We start from the raw sequence: 20,109 nt of genomic DNA, 5'->3' as shown, positions 1-20,109 counted from the left end.
GCCATGCTCACCAGCTGCACGAGCTGACCATAGGACCAGGTTTTCTCTAAATTCCCCTAAACATGTCTCAGTCCCCACCATTCACCCACAGACCCATTTCAAATCACACCAATTGAACAGTGCTGTAGTGTCAAAGCGCTGCGCTCTCAGGGATGTTTGGGAAACAAGTACACACACTTCCAGCAAAATGCCCTTCAGATGTGTCTGTTTGCCCTGCAGTGCCACCTCCTTCCTTATAAACCTTTGCATCTAAGCAGGCAAACAGAAAGGTCTAGTTTCCTCAGGCTCACAGAACCACACATGGTGTCTGGCACATGGGGTTTGAGCCTGGCTGGGGAAATATGCTGTGGGAGCAACCTGTGGAGATATTGGCAGCATGTCATTGTAGCAGAATCAGAATATGGAGATACACAACAATCTCCAGCTGCAAATGCCACCCAGAGCCATGAGACCAAACACCAGGAAGGGACCCTCAGCAGGTTGAGGCAGATATGGGGCTTTAAAAGAATTCCAACATCAAATTCCTGGACAGGAAAGTCACGCCTTCTTTCCTGGGGCAGGCAGGTAGCTGGGAGTTTAGCTGGAGCTCTAGCTTTGTGCTGAGCAATGCCTGTCTGCTCTCAGAGGTGGGATAAAAAAAGGAGAAAGAAAAGAGGCATTTCCAAAACACACTGGGGATTTCAAAGAGGCTCTGTGATCTCTGAGCCATGGAGGTCAAAACTGTACCTGGCGTGGGGACAGAGGCATTGTGGATTGTTGCTGAAGGACTGTTTTAGCCAGCACAGGTAATGCAGCTCCTACACTGGCGTTGTGCTGGCAGAGGTATGTCAGCAGGTTTGGTGCTTTAGCTGGCAGGGGCGGCTCTAGGCATTTTGCCATCCCAAGCACGGCAGGCAGGCTGCTGCCCTCGCAGCGCCTGCAAAGCGCCCCCCCGTGGCTTGCCACCCCAAGCACGCACTTGGCGTGCTGGGGCCTGGAGCGGACCCTGTTAGCAGGGTAACAGAAACACTGAGGTTTGCCCGTTTGCATCAATTTTGCATGCGTGCAACCCAAACCCTCGGGAATAAAAAGCAATTTCTGTCAACAAAACTTTGTAGCGTACAGCAAACCTGAGTGTGGCACAGATTAAATGTCTAAACCCAGACTGGGCCACATACATATTAGGGGGCTGCACCATACTCAAGGTTGCAACATGGTATCTCCTTAACGCTGAATTTTGCATTTTCTTTAAAATCCACACCCATAATTAAATTGGCTTGAAAAGTGGTCTGGTTGTTCAGGAGCCTGGGATAAAGATTTGGTGCAAATCTATCAAATCCCAAGTGCCACAGAGCCACAGATGTGTGATGCCCTAGGTTTTAAACTGTCCCTTGGAGGAACCTTTTCAGTGAGCCCGATCCTGAAAGTGTCCCAGTAGTTGTTAAGGGTGGACTCCAGTGATCCTGCTGACCTGATGAGCTCTGCCCAGCCAGTCCAACAGAGAGAGACTCTTGGTCAGAGACTTTGACACCCGTTTGGGACCAACGAACCTCAGCAAGTAGCTGCAGTGACACCAGGCAACCTTTTCAAAACAGAGCGGGAATTACTAGTCAACTGGAACACAGCACTGGGAAGTCCTTAGATTAGCATGGAACAGCGAAGGTTAAGACATTACCCATCCTGGCCAAGCCAGGACTCCACCTTGCCAAGTTGCTGTTGAATCACCCTCTTTGTCAAACCCAGGTGAGAGCTGCTTAGTCGCTCCCAAAGCCAGCTGTAACCCTCTTCTGTAACCTCTAGCTTCCTTGTTTTCCCACAGAGCCTTGCTGAGCTCATACGCACCACATGCCTGAGTTTCCCATTGTTTTCTCAGTCAGTCCTTTAACAACCCAGACATTCTGCCCCACACAGTGAGGTGACCCAACACCTCCTCCCCTGCTCTGCCCCAAGAGCAAGTTTAACCCTTCTGCAACCACTGGGTAGCAATGCAAAGTACAGAGGGAAACTGAGGCACACCTAGGATTCATAAAAATATTACAAAAGATTGCCACTTTGCCACACCAGGTTAAGCAACGCAATGTATAACCTCACCCACATGGCAACAAATGAACTTGGCAGTCTCCAAGATCTTGATTAACCGACAGGAGAAGTGATAACCCTGAACTTCCAAGCAGTTCCCCTAAGCAAATGGAACTTATCTGCTTTGTTTCCAAGATGGGGCCTGGGCCACCACCCAGCATGTATATGCTCCACACAGCTGCTGTCACATCACACACATGCATGTGTGAGAGCAGGTAACCGGGGGAGCATTTCTAAGACTCAACCCTCTCAAGAGAATAAGGGTGTGAAAAGTGACCAAACAACTCAAGGAGACTCACCCTGGGACAACCCTCCCTCAGATGAATCCACCTCCAAGACACAGACAGACGCAGAGAGCAGCAGGCCTCGAACAAGACAGAAAGCCTAATTGCAGTTGCTCTCCCAGCACCATAGACTCATCAGAAAGATGAACCCAAACGAGCAGACAGGGAGGTCTTGGGAAAGGAAGCACTAAGCCACATGGACAGCAAGAATTTGTTCAGTGATGTATACACACGGCAAACTCTGACAGAGTTAAACCTCAGTGTTTATTAAGCAATAAAAGGCTCACCAGACCTGTTAAAATTTAATTGGCTTAATTTTAATTGGTCTGTTCTTTACAAGGAATACAAATCCAGGGCCCAATCCTGCCACTGTCACATGCGCAGTCCCTATGGGATTAAGTGGGATGTGAGTGGGGTGCAGGCCTATACATTTAGATGGTGCACAGGCCTCATGCTGCTCAGGGACGAATTGCAGCCATAGTTCTTAACCTCTGAACCAGGGGTCGGCAACCTTTCAGAAGTGCTGTGCCAAGTCTTCATTTATTCACTCTAATTTAAGGTTTCATGTGCCAGTGATACATTTTAACCTTTTTAGAAGGTCTCTATCTATAAGTCTATAATATACAACTAAACTATTGTTGTATGTAAAGTAAATAAGGTTTTTAAAATGTTTAAGAAGCTTCATTTAAAATAAAATTAAAATGCAGAGCCCCCCGGACTGGTGGCCAGGACCCGGGCAGTGTGAGTGCCACCGAAAATCAGCTCACATGCCGCCTTCGGCCCCCGTGCCATAGGTTGCCTACCCCTGCTCTGAACAGACACCCGTGTGCAGCATTGGCTTTTCAAACATGAACAAAGGATTTAAGTGAATAGCTGCAGGTTTCCACCCTGCATGTGTGTTTGTATCTGGCGGTGTCTGCCAGCGGGGGCCCAGCTGCAGCACTCCTATCTAACGAGCAGTAAAATGTGATTGATTGGAGATTTTCTTTCAGAGGAGGAATAGTTTTACTCTCCTTTAATAGTCCATAATTCCAGGGCTGTATTGTGCAGTGGGGGAACTCTGGATGGACGTTGTGCATGAAAGATGCCTTATAAAAACAGCAGCATCAGTCGCTGGCACAGGCATTTCCTATCCTGCACTGGCTCAGACACAGTACGACCTTTGCCCACTCCTGTGATTTGGCTCCCAATTCAGCTTGATGTGTCAGTTCTGACTGAATTTCAGAGGTCCCAGTCTGCACTGGAATATAGTTGTATTTTATCTTGCATGTACTTTTCCCTTTGGAGTTTAAATCTACCAAACTTCCCTGACTATAAATGATCCATCACCCTACAGTTCTGGCATAAACTGCTCTTGCTCCATGAAATGCTGAGTGCTGACTTCAGTGGAGGATCACAGGTGATCAGCGCCCCTTCAGATCAGATCCAGAGATCTCACCCTCAGCAAAATATGTTTTCTGGCTAATAGTTCATTTTGGGGTGTATTCTCAAACCTTTAGTCACTGAAAATGTCTCCAAACAAAAAATAAATTAGCCAATCTGAGAAGGGAGGAAAACTCACTCCAGAGACAAACAGGAATGTTTTCCTGGTATTCATGCTCAATCAAATAGAAAAAAAACACATTAATAGTAAGTTTTCCCAGGAAATACAAAAAATGTGATTTCTTGGGGCAAATCCAGGCCCCTCCTCCCTGGCCTGAGCAGTTCTCATGGTGGTAGAACCACTGTGGTTACTTGGCACAAATGGGGGCTGGAGGCAGGGATCACTCAGAGTAACTCCTGCCTTGGTGCAGAGCCTGGCATGGCTCAGTCCAGGGGGTAGCTGGGAGTAAGGCATCAGAGTCAGGGGAGGGGTGGAGCCAGGACCTCTACTACTAGGCCAATCTTCCCATCTTTCCCTCTGCTGAGGGGCCTCCTTCAGACTACGGCAGCATCCATGTAGCAGCTCCACAACTGCTCTGTGACCTGGGCAAGGATTCCTTGTCTCCCCTCCCTCTACCCCAACCGGGCTCCTGAGACCAGGCACTGGGGCAGAGGATCTGCCCCTGAATGGCTAGTGGGGTCATCGACTTTTTAGATGCACGTTTTTTTCTCAAACACTAGAGTTTAGTTGAAAACATTTTTTTGTGAACAAAAAAATTCAGAAAAAAATTGAAATTAAAATTTCCTGAAAGAAAATCCAAAAATTTGTAAAGTGTTTGAAATTTATTGTTTCAAATCAATGGGAGAATCCCAACTTTCATTCAGTTTTTCAGTCTCCCCCTGCTCCCCACATTCCATCCCAGAAAGGGGAAGGGATCACAATATTAGAGAGAGTGAAAAAAATCACTTTTCTCCTCTTTTTACTTTTTCTAATTGAAAAAGTGTGAAAACAATAAAATGTGAATTGTCTCCCGTGTTTCCCTCCCAAACACACACATATTAGCAGGGGAAAAAAGGGAAAATGTCAAAATAAATGTAAAAGAATTTCCCCTTGCTTTCCTCTCCCCCCACCTTCCACCCTTTTCCCCCACTGGAAAAGTGTAAAGAAAAGTTTGTGTTTAAATTGTCCCACTTTTTATGTTTTTTATGTAAAAGGGGTGGGAGGGGATTGAAAAAAGGGCGGGAAGGGGGGAAATAATTCCTGAAAGTGAAAAAAACATTGTTTATTTGAAAATATTTAATTTCAACTTTTCCATGGAAAAATGGGCCAGGCAGGAGTGAATGATTTCAAACGAAACACAAATGTGCACGTTCTTTTGGCAGAAAAAGTAACTACATGGTGAGTATCTGGAGCCGGTTATCCCTGCACTGTAGGAGCTGCACTGTGATTTTCTAACAAGGCTGAATATCGACGGCTTGAATGCAGAGAGGTTTCTAAACCCCAGGTTCCTCGCTGTTTATACCGCGTGTTCTGCTCGGGCAAGCATATCAAGGAGGATTTCTGCGCTCAGCCACTGATGAGTGGGGCTAGGATCTGTTGTGAAGTCAGCTGGGATTCCCTGGTGAGACCATGCGATTTGCGAGGTGTGGTTCTGTTGCTGCTCGATGTGTCGTGCACTGCACCGTTTAAAAAGAGCGTTGAATTAACCCACTAGCAAGAGGTGGTCTCTCCTGCCCGTGACAGCCTCGGACCAACGAGCGCGGCAATAGCCCATTCTGTCAATGGCTCCTTTGCCTCTGTACCCGTTTCAGGTTTCCCAGCTGGATACCGCGGCTTCGAGGGCAGCGTTCAGACCTACCCCGACCTCAGGTTCCGTCTCTGCACTTCCCCAGCCAGATGGGTGCTGTGGAGAGGTTTGGCATTTCTGACCTAATGCCTGCAGTGTGCTGATGTCACCTCTTTCTACTGCAACCCTCTCCAGCCCCTGTAAACTTTGCTTCGGTGTCCCCTTCCCCAAGCTAGAAATACTGCCTCAGGGTGCTGCAGGAGTGGGCTATGTTCATTCTCACTGGAGCGCCTGTGCCCTCCGCCTCCCACTCCTGGCACCAGCAAGCCAAGGCGCGGGGAAGGAGCCACTCTCTGGCTCTGGGCGTGGGCTTTGCCCCGAGGCGGTGAGGTGCGGGGGCTTTAAGGACTGCAGCTTCATGGCACCCCAGCTGTCAGAACTGGGGAATGGGGACGGGTCTTCCCCAGGCCTGGCAGGCTCGTCTGGGGTGACAGCTGTCCTGATGCCTTTAAGGGCTGGGCCCTTACAACGGCCTTTCTCTTGCCACCTGGCTGGCAAAGCCTGAGCCTTGGGTGACAGCCCGACATGGCCAGAGAAGCCTTGGTGCCCGGGAGGTTCGTGTCAGCCCCTGTGCCAGAGGTGCGGGAACTGAGGGGCTGCTGGACCCCCGACTTGAAGTGGTTTCCATCATATCCAGAGATTCCAGTTTGGTTCAATGGCTCTCAGCCCCCGCTGCACACTGCTCCAGGCCCATGCTGTGCACCCGGCTGCTGGTCACTGTCAGTTCTTCGCAGGCAGAAGGCCAGTCCCAAAGGCACCATCAGGAGCCAAGAACGTTCCTCGCCCCGGAGCCGGGCGGGCAAGGCCCGGGACCCACTCTGCAGGGGCCCACCTCAACAGCTATTTCTCTCTCCGGCTCCCGTCGCCTTCCTTCGAAACCTCAGTCCGGCCCCTGCGGGCAAGGACGGGGGCATGGAAGGGTCTGGGGGATGGGAGAGTCCTTCACACGCGAGGGAGGGGGGACATCAGAGCCTGGGCCGCGGCTGCATACCTGGGACAGGCCCGTAGGGCGATCGCCTGCTCAGGCTGCTCCCTGGGGATCTTGTGAGCAGCACGCCCAGGGCCCAGGACCCCAAGCCAACCGCTCCCGGGAGCACATGGGGGGACCGGGAGTCCTGGTGCTGAGAGCGCTCCAGGAGTGCCCCCTCCAGCCACCTGCTACGCCCCGTCCGCAGGGCGCAGCGGCTACCAGACCGCGCCCCACCCCCGGGCTCTCCTGCGGCTGGGGGGCCCCGTGCCGCGGGCTCAGCACAGGGACCAGGGCGAGGGGCAGCGTCAGGCCAGGAGCGCAGACAGGGACCTGAGCAGCAGCGCTACTCGCGTCCCAGCAATGGGGCAATGCGGGGGGTGCGGGCAGACAGGGTTGGCGGCTGAGCCCGCCTCGGACCGGGCTGGGAAACCGGACTCCGCGCTGGGCTCGCTCATGGCAGCCCCAGGTGACCCAGGACGCAGCTGGAAATTATGGGAGCTGCTTCGCTGCGGCCGGCAAAGATCGTTAGAGGCGCTGAGCCCGCAAGGAGCCAGACCGGTCCCGCCGCAGCCAGGGGCTGGTTCCGCTCTCAGCGAGCGCCCGCCTGGGCCCAGCGCAACCCCAGAGATCTGGGGGCCGAGCGCGCGCAAGGTACGAAGCCTGCAGCTCCACGCAGCAGCCAATTAAATATGCAAATGAGCTGGAGCCGGCGGTACCGCTGTCATTGGCAGAGCCGTTGCGCACTAACCCTGCGGCAGTTGCGTCCGTGTCGGGCTGGGGCAGGTGCCAATAAAGCGCCGGCGGCAGGATGCCCGGAGCCCGGATTCCCCGGGCGGCGCCGAGCGTTGTGGGGAAGGGAAGAGGGGCGGGATGGAGCCCCTCGCTGCCCGGGTCAGAGCAGGCGGCAGGGAGAGGGATCGATCCCTGGGCGGCCTCGGGCCATGGCGAAGAGGCAGGGCGGGAGCTGGGTTCCCCGCAGGGGAGGGCTGGGGAGAGACAGGGCCCCATCGGGGTGGGGTGCCAAGGTCCCGGCTGTAGCCACTCTCTTCTCACCCATGGAGGCAGCTGCGTGCCGGGGTCTCGGAGCTCTCCGGGGAAGGGGAAGCGACGTTTGGGGCGTCCCGGAGATCCCGGTCCCTGCGGTTCCCACATAAATCAGCGGGCCAGAGCCCGTGGGAAGGGCCCATTTGTCATCGGGCCGCGGCTGACAGAGAACGAGAAACAGACGGGCCCTGAGATAAACGCTGGAGCGGGAGCGTTTACACAAAGGCAGGCTCTGTGTAAATAGAGCTGGCGCGGGGGCAGCGCCGGGGAAACGGGCCTGGCCGAGTACCCGCAGCAGCCCCCTGCCGGGCGTCAACCTGCGGGGGCCCTGTGGGTCCCGGTCAGCGCACGGCGCCGTCCGGGATGGCGACACACACCCTGGGATGGGCGCAGAAGGCAGGAGAGCTGCTGTCCCACGCACCCTGCCGCGGTCTCCGCCCCGAGGGGTCAGGCGGGCCTATCCCAGACACGTCTCGGCGCTGGTCTGAAAGGAACAGGAGGGGAGCGCTGGGGCCAGGCAAGGCGGGAGCGCTCGGAACAGGCCGGGGCGCAAAGGCGGGCTCCCGGCAGTTCTCCCGCCCGTCCCCCCAGGCGCCCGTTTTCCTCCCTCGCACACTTTAGTCCCAGCTGCGGGGTTCTGCTCCCGGCCCCAAGGCCCAGTGCTGGCCCGCGCGGGTCTGGGAGCGGCTCTCGGCGCCCCGCTGCGGCACTCTGGCGCACGCACCCCGGTTCGCAGCATGGCTCACCCTGCCCCCTGCAGACAAGCGCCGTGCGGGCCCTTGAGCGCGCTAGCAGCAATGCCAAGGCGCGGGGCGGTCCCCCGGGGCGGGCTACGCGCAGTGTCCGTGGCAGGCGCCCCCCAGGGGGTCACTCGCATGGGGGCCGCCCGCGGCTGATGCGGGAGCCCAGGCGAGACCTGGCTGGAGGCAGGTCAGCCGCGGCTGAAGAGACACAGTCCTGGCCCTCAGCCCGGTGTTGCTCCAGCTAGAGCCCCCCTGGATTTCCTCCTGCCACCTGGGTCCCCGCAGCCGGGGGGCGGCGGTCGGGATTACGGGACAATGAGGCGGCTCTGGTGCGTCCCGCCGGCCGGGACAAGCGAAAATCAAAGGCCCCGGGTCCGAGCTGGAGCCAATGTGGGATTAAAGTGTTTGTTTGTTTACAGCCATTAGCGCGGGGCCGCCCGGCAGCACTCAGCCCCCGGCCACTAATGGAACAATTAGCAGCCCCGCCTGGGAGAGCCCATCTCCTCGGCAGCGGGTCCTGCAGCTGGGGGCGCCGGCCTGCGAAGCCAGCAGCCAGAGCCCCGGGCTCCTGCAGGAAGGGAAACGTTTTCCTCCGCTGCTGGGAGGGCCCCCGCGGGCTGTTTGCTGGCTCCGGGCGCGGCATCCGCAGAGCGAGGCCCATCCATTACAATAATCCCCTGTCTAAACACAGCGGAGAAGCGGCTGGGACAACAAGGTCGCGCTGTAAACAGAGCGCAGCGGGCGCCGCTAATGATATAAATAAAATAACCATTAATAGCGCCCCTGGGCCCAACGGGCGGGGAGAGCCCCCGGGCCAAAGCGTAAGAAACCCACGTCCTGGTCCTCGCAGCCAGGGACACGCCCAACACCGGGACCCCCAACTTCCTTTATTGGCCGCCCCCCCTCACCTGCACCCTCCCCGCACAGAACTCCCTACAGCCCCTCAGCCAGAGCCCCCCGCCAACGCGCTGGATTCTTCCTTGCTCCCAGGCGCAGCGCAGGGGCACCTGGCGCGCGGGGTGTTCATCCATGAATTTTGCGCGGGAAGCGAGCCCAGCCAGAGGGGCGCTGCGCTGCGCTGCGCTGCGCTCACACGCGGGCCCACCAGCCTGCCCCACCGGGTTCCCAGTCTAGGCGAGGCACAGGCTGGAGAGAAACACACACGGGGTGGGGGCCCAGGTGACTGGCAGAGCCTGGAACAAACTCAGCCGCGCCCGCGCCCGGCCGACCCCAGCTGCCCCTGGGACAGCTCGTTCCACGGGTCCCGGGCCAGGCAAGGCTGACACACCGCGGCAGGCCCCGCGCAGCTTCCCGCGGCTCCTGAGAGCCGGCGCAGCCCCGCTCTCAGCCCTTGTCCCTCCCCCCGCGGGCCCTGCGCGCGCTCCAAGGACCCTGGCACCTGCGCTGTCTCCGGGCCCAGCCCAAGGGACTGCTCAGGACGGCGGCTGCGGCAGCCCGGCGCGGCACCGGGTCTGTCCCTGCAGCCAGGGCCGGCTCCAGCGTGCTTGGGGCTGCATGCGGGTGGGGCGCTCTGCCGGTTGTCGGGAGTGCGGCAGGCGGCTCCGGTGGACCTCCCGCAGGCTTCCCTGCGGAGGGTCCGCTGGTCCCGCAGCTCCGGTGGAGCCTGCGGGAGGTCCACCGGAGCCGCGGGACCGGCGAGCCGCAGAGCGCCCCCCGCGGAGTGCCGTCGTGCTTGGGGCGACGAAATTGCTAGAGCTGGCCTGCCTGCAGCCCGTTATCCGGCGGCTCCGCGCAGCTCCCGCGGCCTTTGGGCTGGCCCCTGCGCCTTGGGCTCATACCCCTTCGGGCCAGGCCTGCGAGCAGCCTAAGGGAGCGGGCGCAGGATCCGGCCTTGCGTGGCACTCGGAGCCCGCGCCGTGCTCCCTTTCCCTTATTTGGGAGTTTCGGGGAATCGGGCCGGGCGGGATTTCCAGTAAGGCCACTCCCGGGAAAGGTAAAGCAGCGGCGGAGGGTTTCCCCGGAGCCCGCCGGGACCGGGTGCCCGCGCCTCCCAAACCCCTTTCCCCAGGGGCCGGGTACAAAGGGAACCCCCAGCCCGGCCCGGCCTTCCCGTCGCCGCGCGCGGGCCCGGATAAATCGCAGTTTTTATCCCACTTTTCACCCCGGGGGAGAAACGACACCGCTGAGCCCGCGGAGCGAACTCCTGTCCGGGCCGGGCCCGACCAGCCCAGCGCCGCAGCTCAGCGGGGACGGCTCCAGGGTGGAAGGAACTAGAATCCCAGCCCCGGGCTCAGCCGCCTTCGCGTCGCCAGCCAGGGCCAGGCACAAGTCCTGGGGGAGGCGGGTGGGACCCGGCCTTGGCGGAGCCGCCTGCGGTGATCCCCGGGCGGGAGCAAGCGGGCTCCTGGGAGCCGCTGCTGCTGCTGGATGGAGTTGGATAAACCGGCTCCCGGGGAGCTCTGGGCAGGACGGCTCCGCGCCCGCGGGAGGGCTCAACCTGCCCGCTTAGTAACTCGCTTGCTCAGATCCATGGACCCCTCCCAGCGCCGCGTACAGCGCACCCAGGGGGTTGCTACAGTCCGCCCTCCTCCGCAGACCAGACCCTCCAGCGGATCCGTCTCCCCTTCGGCCCCCGGGCCTTTGTGCAGTCTCGGGCAGTTTTTAGGTTAACCTACAGAGGAGCCCCTCCCTCGCCGGGCCAGTCACTCCCTACCCTAGGACCAGCCGCTGAGGTTTAGGGTTCCTAAAAAAAGCGGCCGTCAACATCTGAGGTCGCTGGGATCCATCCAGCCGGGCCCGCACCCGCTGAACCGGCTGGGAGAAGATCCGTCCAGTCCCTCCACTGCTCTGCACCCGGCCGAATCATATAGGCCAGGCGCTGCCGGGGAAACAGCCTGCGGGCCGCCCCCCCAGCAGGGCCTGTGTCCTGCTCCACGCTGCTGCAGCGGAGCCTGCCGCACCGGGTGCGGGGCGGACGCCACGGGGGAGCGAAGGAGGCTGGGGCGCTTCCCGCAGGAGGTGGGTGAAGCGCCGGGACAGGTGCCCCCCTCTTGGGGCCTCCCCAGCGGTTTCCAGGGGCTGCGAAGCCTGCCCCAGGCCGGGCCGTAACAGCGTTAATACAGCGTCTGCCTGGCCCGGGCAGAGCAGCGCAGCGCTGGGACTGGGAGCTGCGTGCGGATTTAAACTAAAACCTGATAAAAAATCAGGAAGGTTAAAGTGAGCAGCAGCTGAGAGAGTGGCTGGGCCAAGCCGGGCTGGCCTGGGAGAGCCCCATGCCCAGAGACGGGCGCGGGGGCTGCGCTCGGTGAGATCCGGATAGCCTGGGAACAGGCCTGGCACCGAGGAGGATGATTTTAACCCCCCTGTTCTCCCGAGGTCAAACCCGCTCCCCTTCGGAGAGGTGACATGGGAGAGGCGCGGGCCTCCGCTGCCCGCTATCCCCATTGCTCCAGGCTCGGGGACAGGGAGCGGGGACTCCTACCCAGGTCCGGGCCCTGAGATTCAGGCCTTTTACCAGGAGTAGGCCCCAGTCTCCAGTTGGCGTGGAGGGGGGCTGAGGGCCTAGGAGGCCCAGCAGCTCCTGGGTTCCAGGCCAAGACCCGCCCTGCGCGGGCCCGGCGGCGCCCAGCTCCCTGCAGACCCCGGGAGCAGAGAGGCCGGGTCTGCTCCCCAGGCGGCCCGAGCACCCCTAGGTGCCATTGACCGAGGGGAGACGAGATCGTATAGGCGACAGGCCGCGGGCAGGGCTCGCCCCGTGCAAGGGCTACCGGCCCCCGCAGGCAGAGTCCCAGCGCACAGCGCAGCCATGGGGAAGGAAAGCGCCTCCAGCCTTTGCCAGGCTTCCCTTGCCGAGACCTGTGGAAATTCCTCGCCCCGCTGAGGCTCGGGGGATTGAGCCGCCCCCAACGACAAACCGGCCGGGGTCACTGCGGTGAAGGACTCCCGTCCCCCGCAACGCGTGGTCCCGCCTTGGGGAGCTGCGCGGAACGTCCAGGAGCTTCGGGGGAACACGGGTGGAAGCCGTGGGGGCACTTGGGAGGCCACAGGCGGGTCCTGCGCATCCCTCACACCGAGACGGCTTGACACAGGCACTCGCTTCACCCTGATTGCGGCTCCTGCCCCAGCCGCAACCCCACCTACCCCCTTGCCCCGCAGCCACAGGACCCCGCAGGGGTCAGGGCGCTCCGGCCTTTCCAGACCGCCTGTTACCTGCGGAGCAGGGGGTGGTTCCCTTCCCCTAGGGCCTGCTCCGATCAGCACGGCCCTGCGGGAACACCCGGAGCCTCAACGGCCCTTGCCGGATTCCCGGCGAAATCCTGGCCCCATAAAAGTCACGGGGGGCAGCAGGGCCGGGATTTCGCCCCTAGGAGCCGCATCCTCCCAAGCTGCGCAGCGCTCAGCAGCCAGCCCCGAGCTAACGTTAACAGTCAGCGGGGCCCGATCCGGGTGGCGGCGGCCGAGGCAGAGGGAGCGGCTCCCAAGGCGGAATCGGGCCGCTGAGCTCCGTCGGCAGCGAACCCAATGGGAATACGCGGGTCTCCTCAGCCGAGCCTCGAGCAGTCACTGTTCCCCGGCAGCGCGCTGCGGAGAAGCTGGCTGAAGCCAGCCGACAAGTATCGATCGAATTTATTTAAAATATGCGATTGATCAGCATCGTCTGCCAGCCGGGCGGTGTGTAATAACGACCAGTCCCTCCCCGCCTGTTACCGCGGCGAAATGTCTCTAGCGGAAATTGTTATCGATCGGTTCTTGAGTCCAACTGTTTTCGGCGGAAATTATAAATTATAGTCAGTTCTTGTATCGAAATCTTTTCCATCTGGTTAGTGATAATTATTTGCGATAATCCCCGTGTCCGATTCGCACGGGCTAAAACGGCGGCGCCCCAGGAATTAAAATCGGTTTAACTTTTGCATGTAAATAAACCGCAGAACTGCCCCAGCTGCGGCGAGGTTCTTTGCCCACAAACACCGAGCGGGGCGGAGGCCGGGGCGCGGGAACCACAGGGGAAGAATGGGGAAATAAACAAACAGCCGGTGGAGAGAGAAAACTGGACCCGAACCCTGCGGAACCAGCCGCCGGGGCTGGCAGGCGCCGTTCGCCTCCTCGAGTGAGGCGCGGAAGGCAGAGCGCCAGGGGGGCTGGGAAGCCCCCAGAGCCGGCCCCGAGTGTGCGGAGTACTCACGCTATCCGCGGTCCGTGCCCAGGTCTGCCGGTGCCGCGGGATCCGCTTTCGGCTTCGCCGTTTCGATTCGCATGGGCCTGCGGAGCAACACAATTGTTCGTTACAACGAAATACCGCGGCGGTGACTGTCCCCGCTCCGCTTTTCCCTGCTGTTCTGCTGGAAGTGGCTGCCCGCCCCGCACACACCGAAACCTCCTGGCGACAGGGTCCCGGGCCCGCCGCCCCCCAGCCGGGCCGCCAGGAAGGGACCGTTTTCTCCCTCAAAATCTGTCAACGGCGGTGAAGGGACTGGACAGCTGGGCTCCTGGTTCCCCGGCTTCGGGCCTTTCTTCCCCGGCTGCCTCGGAAGGGCGCCAGGATCTGACCCGTGGCCGGGGCTGCGGAGCGCGCCGCCGCGATCATTCACAGGAGGGTTTGCTGCAGGCGGGGAGGTCATTATTTTCCACAGCCGGGCTGTGCCCCTTCGCCTCGATCTCCCCTGGGCGCCGGGACACGCTCTGGCTTCCCGTGAGTGAGTAAGGAAAACAAAGGAAGGACACGGCTCTGGCCTGGGCCGCCTCGGGCTTTCCCTGCACAGTTCGGTTCATTTGGGGTTTTCCTCGCTGCGCTGGCTCTGACTCGCAGGCCGAGCAGCAGAGATCGGTGCTGGGTCTGGCCCCTGCCCTGCTCTGGGTTGCGGCCTTAACAGTCGTTTGGACTCTCTGGGCCGATCCTGATCTCACGGCAGCGCCGACGGCGGGGTTAGGCCAGATCCTTCGACGATGTAAACCAGCAGAGCTCCATTCAAGTCAGTGGAGCCCGGCCAGTTCACAGCAGCTGAGGGCGCAGGCCCGGGGGCGGCCGGGGAGTTTACCACTAACTTCTGTGGGACCCGGATCTCGCCCTTTATTTTTAAAAACTCTCATTTGGCCGCTTCAGTCTCCTGGAGGTGACTGGGGGCTCCCATGTGGGAATCTCGGCGGGGATCCCGCAGCCTCTGCAGGCCCTCGCCTGCCTGGGAACCCGCTGCGGCCCCAGGGAGCAGCGCCAAGCGTTGACCGGGCAGGGGGCGGGGTGGCGGCCTTCTCCGGAGGCAGGCCCAGGAGAGAACCCCCCGGGCAGGGAGAAAGGGTGCGGAGCAGGACAGAAGTCGGCACAGGCCGGGGCCTTACCCACCGCCACCCGTAGGCGCTGCGCAGTGACACTTCTGGCTACTTTCCAATGGGACCCTGAGCCGGGAGTGCGCAGGGGGTTGATCTCTCAGAGCGATTCCCTTGAGAAGACCTGTGCGGAGACCCCCACGCACCGTCCCGCACTCCCCGGGTCTCTGGGCGCTCCCGGGCCCGGCGCAAGCTGTGTGATGTGCCTACCTACCTACATGTACTTAGATTGACATGAGCAGTGGCAGCACCGGCTTTGTCCAGGGCACCCCTGGGATCCGCACAGCTGGGGCTCCCTGACCCCCACACACCGTCCGGCAGCCTCTGCCCAGCCAGGTGGGTGCCAGGCCCGGTCTGGCGCGCTCCTGGGAGCAGCCTCCCGCGAGCCTCCCCTTAAGACATTGCTATTTCTGGTAGGGCAGCCGGATCTTGGGCCGGGGCTCAGGGGGCCGGCTCAGCCGCCCCCACCCTCCAATGGGGAGGCTGCCCACAGGGCCCCGGCCCCTCCTCGCCGTGACGTGCTGGCCCGGGGCAGAGGAGGCTCGCGAGCCCTTGGCTGGTCCTCGCAGAGGCTGTAACAAAACGCAGACCCCCAGTGCCGGGCTAATGGAGGCAACTTAGCCAGGAGCGCGCGGCCCCTAGTTTATCAGCGCGCGGCGCTGCCTGCTCCCCCGCCCCAGGCGCCGCGCCCCCCCAGCACCCCGGAGCCCGCCGGGCCCTGCAGGGCGCTGCACCGCCCCCAGGGTTTATTGGCTGTTTGCGCTGCCCCGATGATGTTACCGAGCCCCGTCACCTCCACCCCCTTCTCTGTCAGAGACATCCTCAGCCTGGAGCAGCAGGAGCCGCGCTATGGGGGCCCGCTGCAGCAGCACCTGGACCAGCACTTCCACTCGGCAGCCTGCCTGCTGGCGGACACGGACGGCTCCCGCTTCTCCGACGGAGAGGAGGAGGAGGAGGAGAAGCTGTCCTACCTGAGCTCCATGGCCGCGGCGGAGAGCCAAGGAGACGTGGGGCTCTCCCCGGAAAACTACGTGCACGCGGTGCTGCGAGGATCGTGTGAGCCCAACGGCCCGGGAGAGGAGCTGGAGCCTGCGGGGGATCGGGACCCCAGTGAGTATGGGGGCAGCAGCCCCGCGGCAGCGCCGTTAACAGTGCGGAGCTAACCAGGCGCGGAGCAGGGGCAAGGGATCCCTGCAACTTCCCCCCACCCATCCTCACTCCGCAGCGGGGCTAACGGGACTTTGTGTCTTGCGCAGCGCCCTGTCCCCATCAGCCACCGCTCCCCCCAACTGCCCCATAGAACTCAGCCACCGCAGCCCCGGGTCCGCATCCGCCCCATAGCGCTCCTCCACCGCAGCCCCTGGTCCCCATCAGTCCCATAGCGCTCCGCTACCGCTGCCCCGCAACTGCCTCTTAGCGCTCCGCCACCGCTGTCCCCCAACCGCCCCATAGCGCTCCGCCACCGCTGTCCCCCAACCGCCCCATAGCGCTCCGCCACTGCTGCCGCCCCCAGCATGAGCGAAGTCGAAGTCCGACCCGCGGGTCTTTCCCCTAGTTTCTCCTCCATGCCCGCAGAAGGCAGGTCCGTGGGGAGGGAGTCACCGCGGTGCCCGGGTGCTGAGAGGGCGGGCTCTGTCCGAATGACCCTGGCGCTGGTAGCTGGCTGCGCCGCGAGGTATCAGGAACAATAACGCGTGGGGCGAGCCCCGGCCGCCCCCCGAGGGCAGAGGCGGCCCCGGGATTGTCACTCTCCGCTCGCTGAAGTGGCGCCCGAATCCGACCCGCCGCCCCGTTCTCGGGGGCCTGGAGCGAACGGATGGCTGGACGCTGACCCGGCCCGCTCCTGCTCCGGCTGGCTGCTCTGGCAGGGGCAGAACCGGGCCCAGCTGAGACGCTGAAGGGCCGAAGCCTCCGGCGAGGAAGGGGAAGGAGACAGGCGAATGGATCTGGCGGCTCCCACTGCTCCGGGGTGCGTGAGGGGGAGCGGGAGGGCCCCGGAGAAGAACAGAGGCGTGCGGGGATGTCAGCCTAGCTCGGGCCTGAGCCAGGCATGCGGGGGATCAGTTCGGGGCGCTCAGCCTGGAGCGCAGAGACTCCCCTAAACTGCCCCGCTGCCCGAGGGGCTCGGACCCGCCAGGGAGCTGCGTTCCCGGCCTGCAGCGAGGAGCCAGAACCCCTGAGCAGAGCCGGGCCCTGTAACCCGCTCTGTTCCCTGCACACACACGGGGCTGGAACTAGGGGGGTGGGTGGGCTGCTGCACCCTCTGCTTGAAGTGGTTTCCCTCCTATACCGTTTACAGTCTGGTTCAATGGCTCTCAACCCCCCACTCCTCTGCAAATTGTCCCACTGCCCCTGCGCGCACAAGCTGGGATCCTGCAGAGGCATGAAATGTGACAGCCCCTGCAGCACGCGGAGCACAACGCCCTGAAATACTGCACAGCTCTGGTCACACACACACACAGTCACCCAGGGCCTACAGCAACACCTGATCACACACACACACAGCCACCCTGTGCATACGGCAACACCGCGATCACACACACACACACACACACAGCTACGCAGGGCCTACAGCAACCCCTGATCTCACACACAACCACGGGAGAGTACAACACCACCTGATCTCACACACACAGCTACGCAGGGCCTACAGCAACACCGCGATCACACAGGCAGGCACTGAAAGACACACCTCTGTGCACGTGTAAGCACACACCAGACGATCACACCCCCAGGACATCCCGCACAAACCCACTCACAGTTCCCCTCAAACTGGCAGGGGGACAGTCCTCGGGGACAGCTGCCCCTCCCGGGCCGGGGGCTGAGGCAGGGCGCTGCTGGGCCGGGCCTGCAGCAGGACTGTTCTAAGGCGAGTGCCTGGCGTGAACTCGGACTGGAGCTGCCCTGTGGGTCAGGCCCCGCTCCCCCGGCCTGGCCCGGTCCTAACCCTGCCTCTCCCCCATGCAGAGCGCTGCGCCCTGAAGCAGCAGCCGGGCGCCGCCGAGAAGCCGGAGGAGGCGGAGAGGCCGAAGCCGCGGAGCCGCAGGAAGCCGCGCGTCCTCTTCTCGCAGGCTCAGGTCTTCGAGCTGGAGCGGCGCTTCAAGCAGCAGCGCTACCTGTCCGCGCCGGAGCGCGAGCACCTGGCCAGCAGCCTCAAGCTCACCTCCACGCAGGTGAAGATCTGGTTCCAGAACCGGCGCTACAAGTGCAAGCGGCAGCGGCAGGACAAGTCGCTGGAGATGGGTCCCGCGCCGCCGCCGCCGCGCCGGGTGGCCGTGCCGGTGCTGGTGCGGGACGGGAAGCCCTGCCTGGGGGGCTCGCCGGGCTACGGCTCGCCCTACAACGCGCCCTACTCCTACAACGGCTTCCCGCCCTACGGCTACGGCAGCTCAGCTCCCTACAACGCCAGCTACGGCTGCAACTACCCCGCGGGCGGCGCGGGCGGACAGTCCGGCTGCAGCCCGGGCGCGGGCGCGGGGCCCTTCGTGAACATGGGCGGCCTGGGCGGGTTCGGCGGCGCGGCCCAGCCCCTGCACCAGGGCGCTGCGGGGCCCTCCTGCAGCCAGGGCGCCCTGCAGGGAATCCGGGCCTGGTAGCCGCGGCCGCGGCGGACACTCTGAGCCAGGAAAGAGCCTGGTGGCCCCGGGGAAGGACAGGGAACCGCGCCGCCCCGGCTGGTGCCTGAAGGCTGCTCGCTAGAGGCAGATTGGACCCCAGCGCGGCCCTCCGCGACGGCTTCGCCCAGGGCTGGAGCTGCAAGCCCCGGCCGGCGCCATGCGCCGAGCCGCTGCGCTCGGCGGAGCCTCCTGTCCCGGCTCCTCCGTGCCCCTGGCGGGGAAGCGGGGCCGGCGCTGCAGCTGTTGGGGCCGCAGGGCAGAAACGGGCTCGGCCCAAAGCCTGTCCGGTCCCCCGGAGCGGCCGAGGAGGGAGCGCGTCCCCCGGCTCTGGGTGGCTCGCTTCAGGGCTGGGCATGGAGATGGAAGCCCCGCACCGTCCAAGCAGCTTCGCTTGTAAAAAGTCAAAGTGTCTGGGCCTGGGGGAGGCAGCCGCGCGGGGAGCCGGGCCCTGTATCTACTCTGTATCCGCTGTACGTGCCAGCCCGCGCAGGAGCGAGGGGGTTAATAAACCAGGTGCAATAGCCCCAGCGCCTCATTGTTACCGGCCCGAGAGGTGCGGACAGAGCCGGGGCAGGCGGTTCCCCATGGGATGTTGTACGTTAGGCATGAAGTCAATTGGAGATTTGCCATTGGCCCCAGCCAGTTCTCCATGGGGGTCTCCCCTGGCTCTGCGCTGCCAGGTCCCTGTGTTCCGCTGCCCAGCGCACTGGGCGAGCTGGGGAGCGCCTGCTCTGCCGTGCCCCGGCGGCTTCACCGCGGGTGCCGAGAGGCGAGTCCCTTGTACAAAACCGGCCACCGCCAGCCCCAGCCCCGGAGCCAGCGCCGGGCTGCTCGGGGCAGTGGCCCTGGTGGCGGCCAGTTGTGGGAAGCCGATCACCGGGCTGATGCAGGGGGATGCAGCGCCGGGGAGCCTCCGTCCCCCTCCTGCCGGCGCTGTAATCCCCTTGTCCCGCAGGGGCCGGGCAGCCCGGCCCGCGCGGCGGATTGTGAGCGTGCCAAGGCGCTGAATGGGGAGCCGCGGCGCAGAGCCGGGCCATTGTGGCCGCCGGGCCGGCTCTGAAAGGAGCCGCCGGGGAAGGTGGCGAGAATAGGCGCTTATTGGATTCGGGAACAAAAGGTGTGGCAGGGAGGCGAGGGACAAAGGGGCCCAGGCGCCGAGATTGACGGGCCGCTCTGCCCCCCGCTGGGGCCCGGGCCCGGCGCTTTATGCGCGCAGGATGAGAAACGTGCAGGGTTTTGTTCCCCTTTCTGTGAGCGCAGGGGAAAGGAGGGGGGTCCGCGGGGCGCGCTGATTAGGGGCGGCCGGGCCGGGCCGCCTCAATGCCGGGTCATTATTGCTACAAGTTTAGCAATTTCGCTGGTGCAGCAGGGGGAGGGGGTCAGGGTCTGGCCGCGGCCGCAAGGCGCTGTGGGGACCCGGAGCACGGGCGCAGGGGGTGTGGTCGGGAGGGGGGTGGGACGTGGGAAAGCAGCCCCAGCTCCGGGTCGGTTCCGAGGCCTTGAGCCGCTTCCTGAATGTAAAAATCTAAAACTTGCGGCGGGGAGAGAGGCCGGGACCCAGCCCCAAGGAACAGGCGAGGGGGGACAGACACCGTCCTGCTCTGCCAGGAGTCTCTCGGGATCAGGGGGCTTGTACCTGCCCCCCAAAGGCACCTCGGGCTCGGAGCACAGCTGGTGCCCCGAGGTGGGGAGAGGGTGCGGTGGGGGCCGAGCATAGAGGGTCCTGCTCTGAGTGCGGGCTGGGGCCGGGGGGATGCAGAGGTGGCTGCAGAGGGCTGGGCAGGTGTTGGGGTGACGGAAAAGCTCGGGGGTGCTGGGATTCCTGCCGGGGAATCAGTATGTGGGGGGGGGGGGGGTGAGTGTGAGCAGCAGAGAAAGTGTCTAGGGTAGGAGCAGGTGGTC

The 20,109-nt window shown here is 62.3% G+C and overlaps 1 protein-coding gene across 1 annotated transcript; it reads left to right on the top strand.

The window, feature by feature from the left end:
- The first annotated feature begins 15,348 nt into the window (after positions 1 to 15,348).
- Positions 15,349 to 18,186, top strand: NKX2-3 (NK2 homeobox 3). Its single transcript, XM_030570112.1, has 2 exons — positions 15,349 to 15,700; positions 17,558 to 18,186. The coding sequence occupies exons 1-2, from the start codon at positions 15,361 to 15,363 to the stop codon at positions 18,184 to 18,186; spliced, it is 969 nt and encodes a 322-aa protein (XP_030425972.1). The 5' UTR covers positions 15,349 to 15,360.
- Positions 18,187 to 20,109: the final 1,923 nt, after the last annotated feature.

This window comes from Gopherus evgoodei, chromosome 7 (genome assembly GCF_007399415.2).
Source record: "Gopherus evgoodei ecotype Sinaloan lineage chromosome 7, rGopEvg1_v1.p, whole genome shotgun sequence".
Classification (NCBI taxonomy): domain Eukaryota; kingdom Metazoa; phylum Chordata; order Testudines; family Testudinidae; genus Gopherus; species Gopherus evgoodei.
The sequence above is the reverse complement of the archived record's forward strand: the minus strand, read 5'-3'. Positions and strand labels throughout refer to the sequence as shown.

Coding starts and splice junctions, on each gene's coding strand:
- NKX2-3 (XM_030570112.1), top strand. CDS start 15,361: ATGATGTTACCGAGCCCCGTCACCTCCACCCCCTTCTCTGTCAGAGAC. Junction 15,701..17,557: donor TGCGGGGGATCGGGACCCCA/GTGAGTATGGGG, acceptor TCCCCCATGCAG/AGCGCTGCGCCCTGAAGCAG.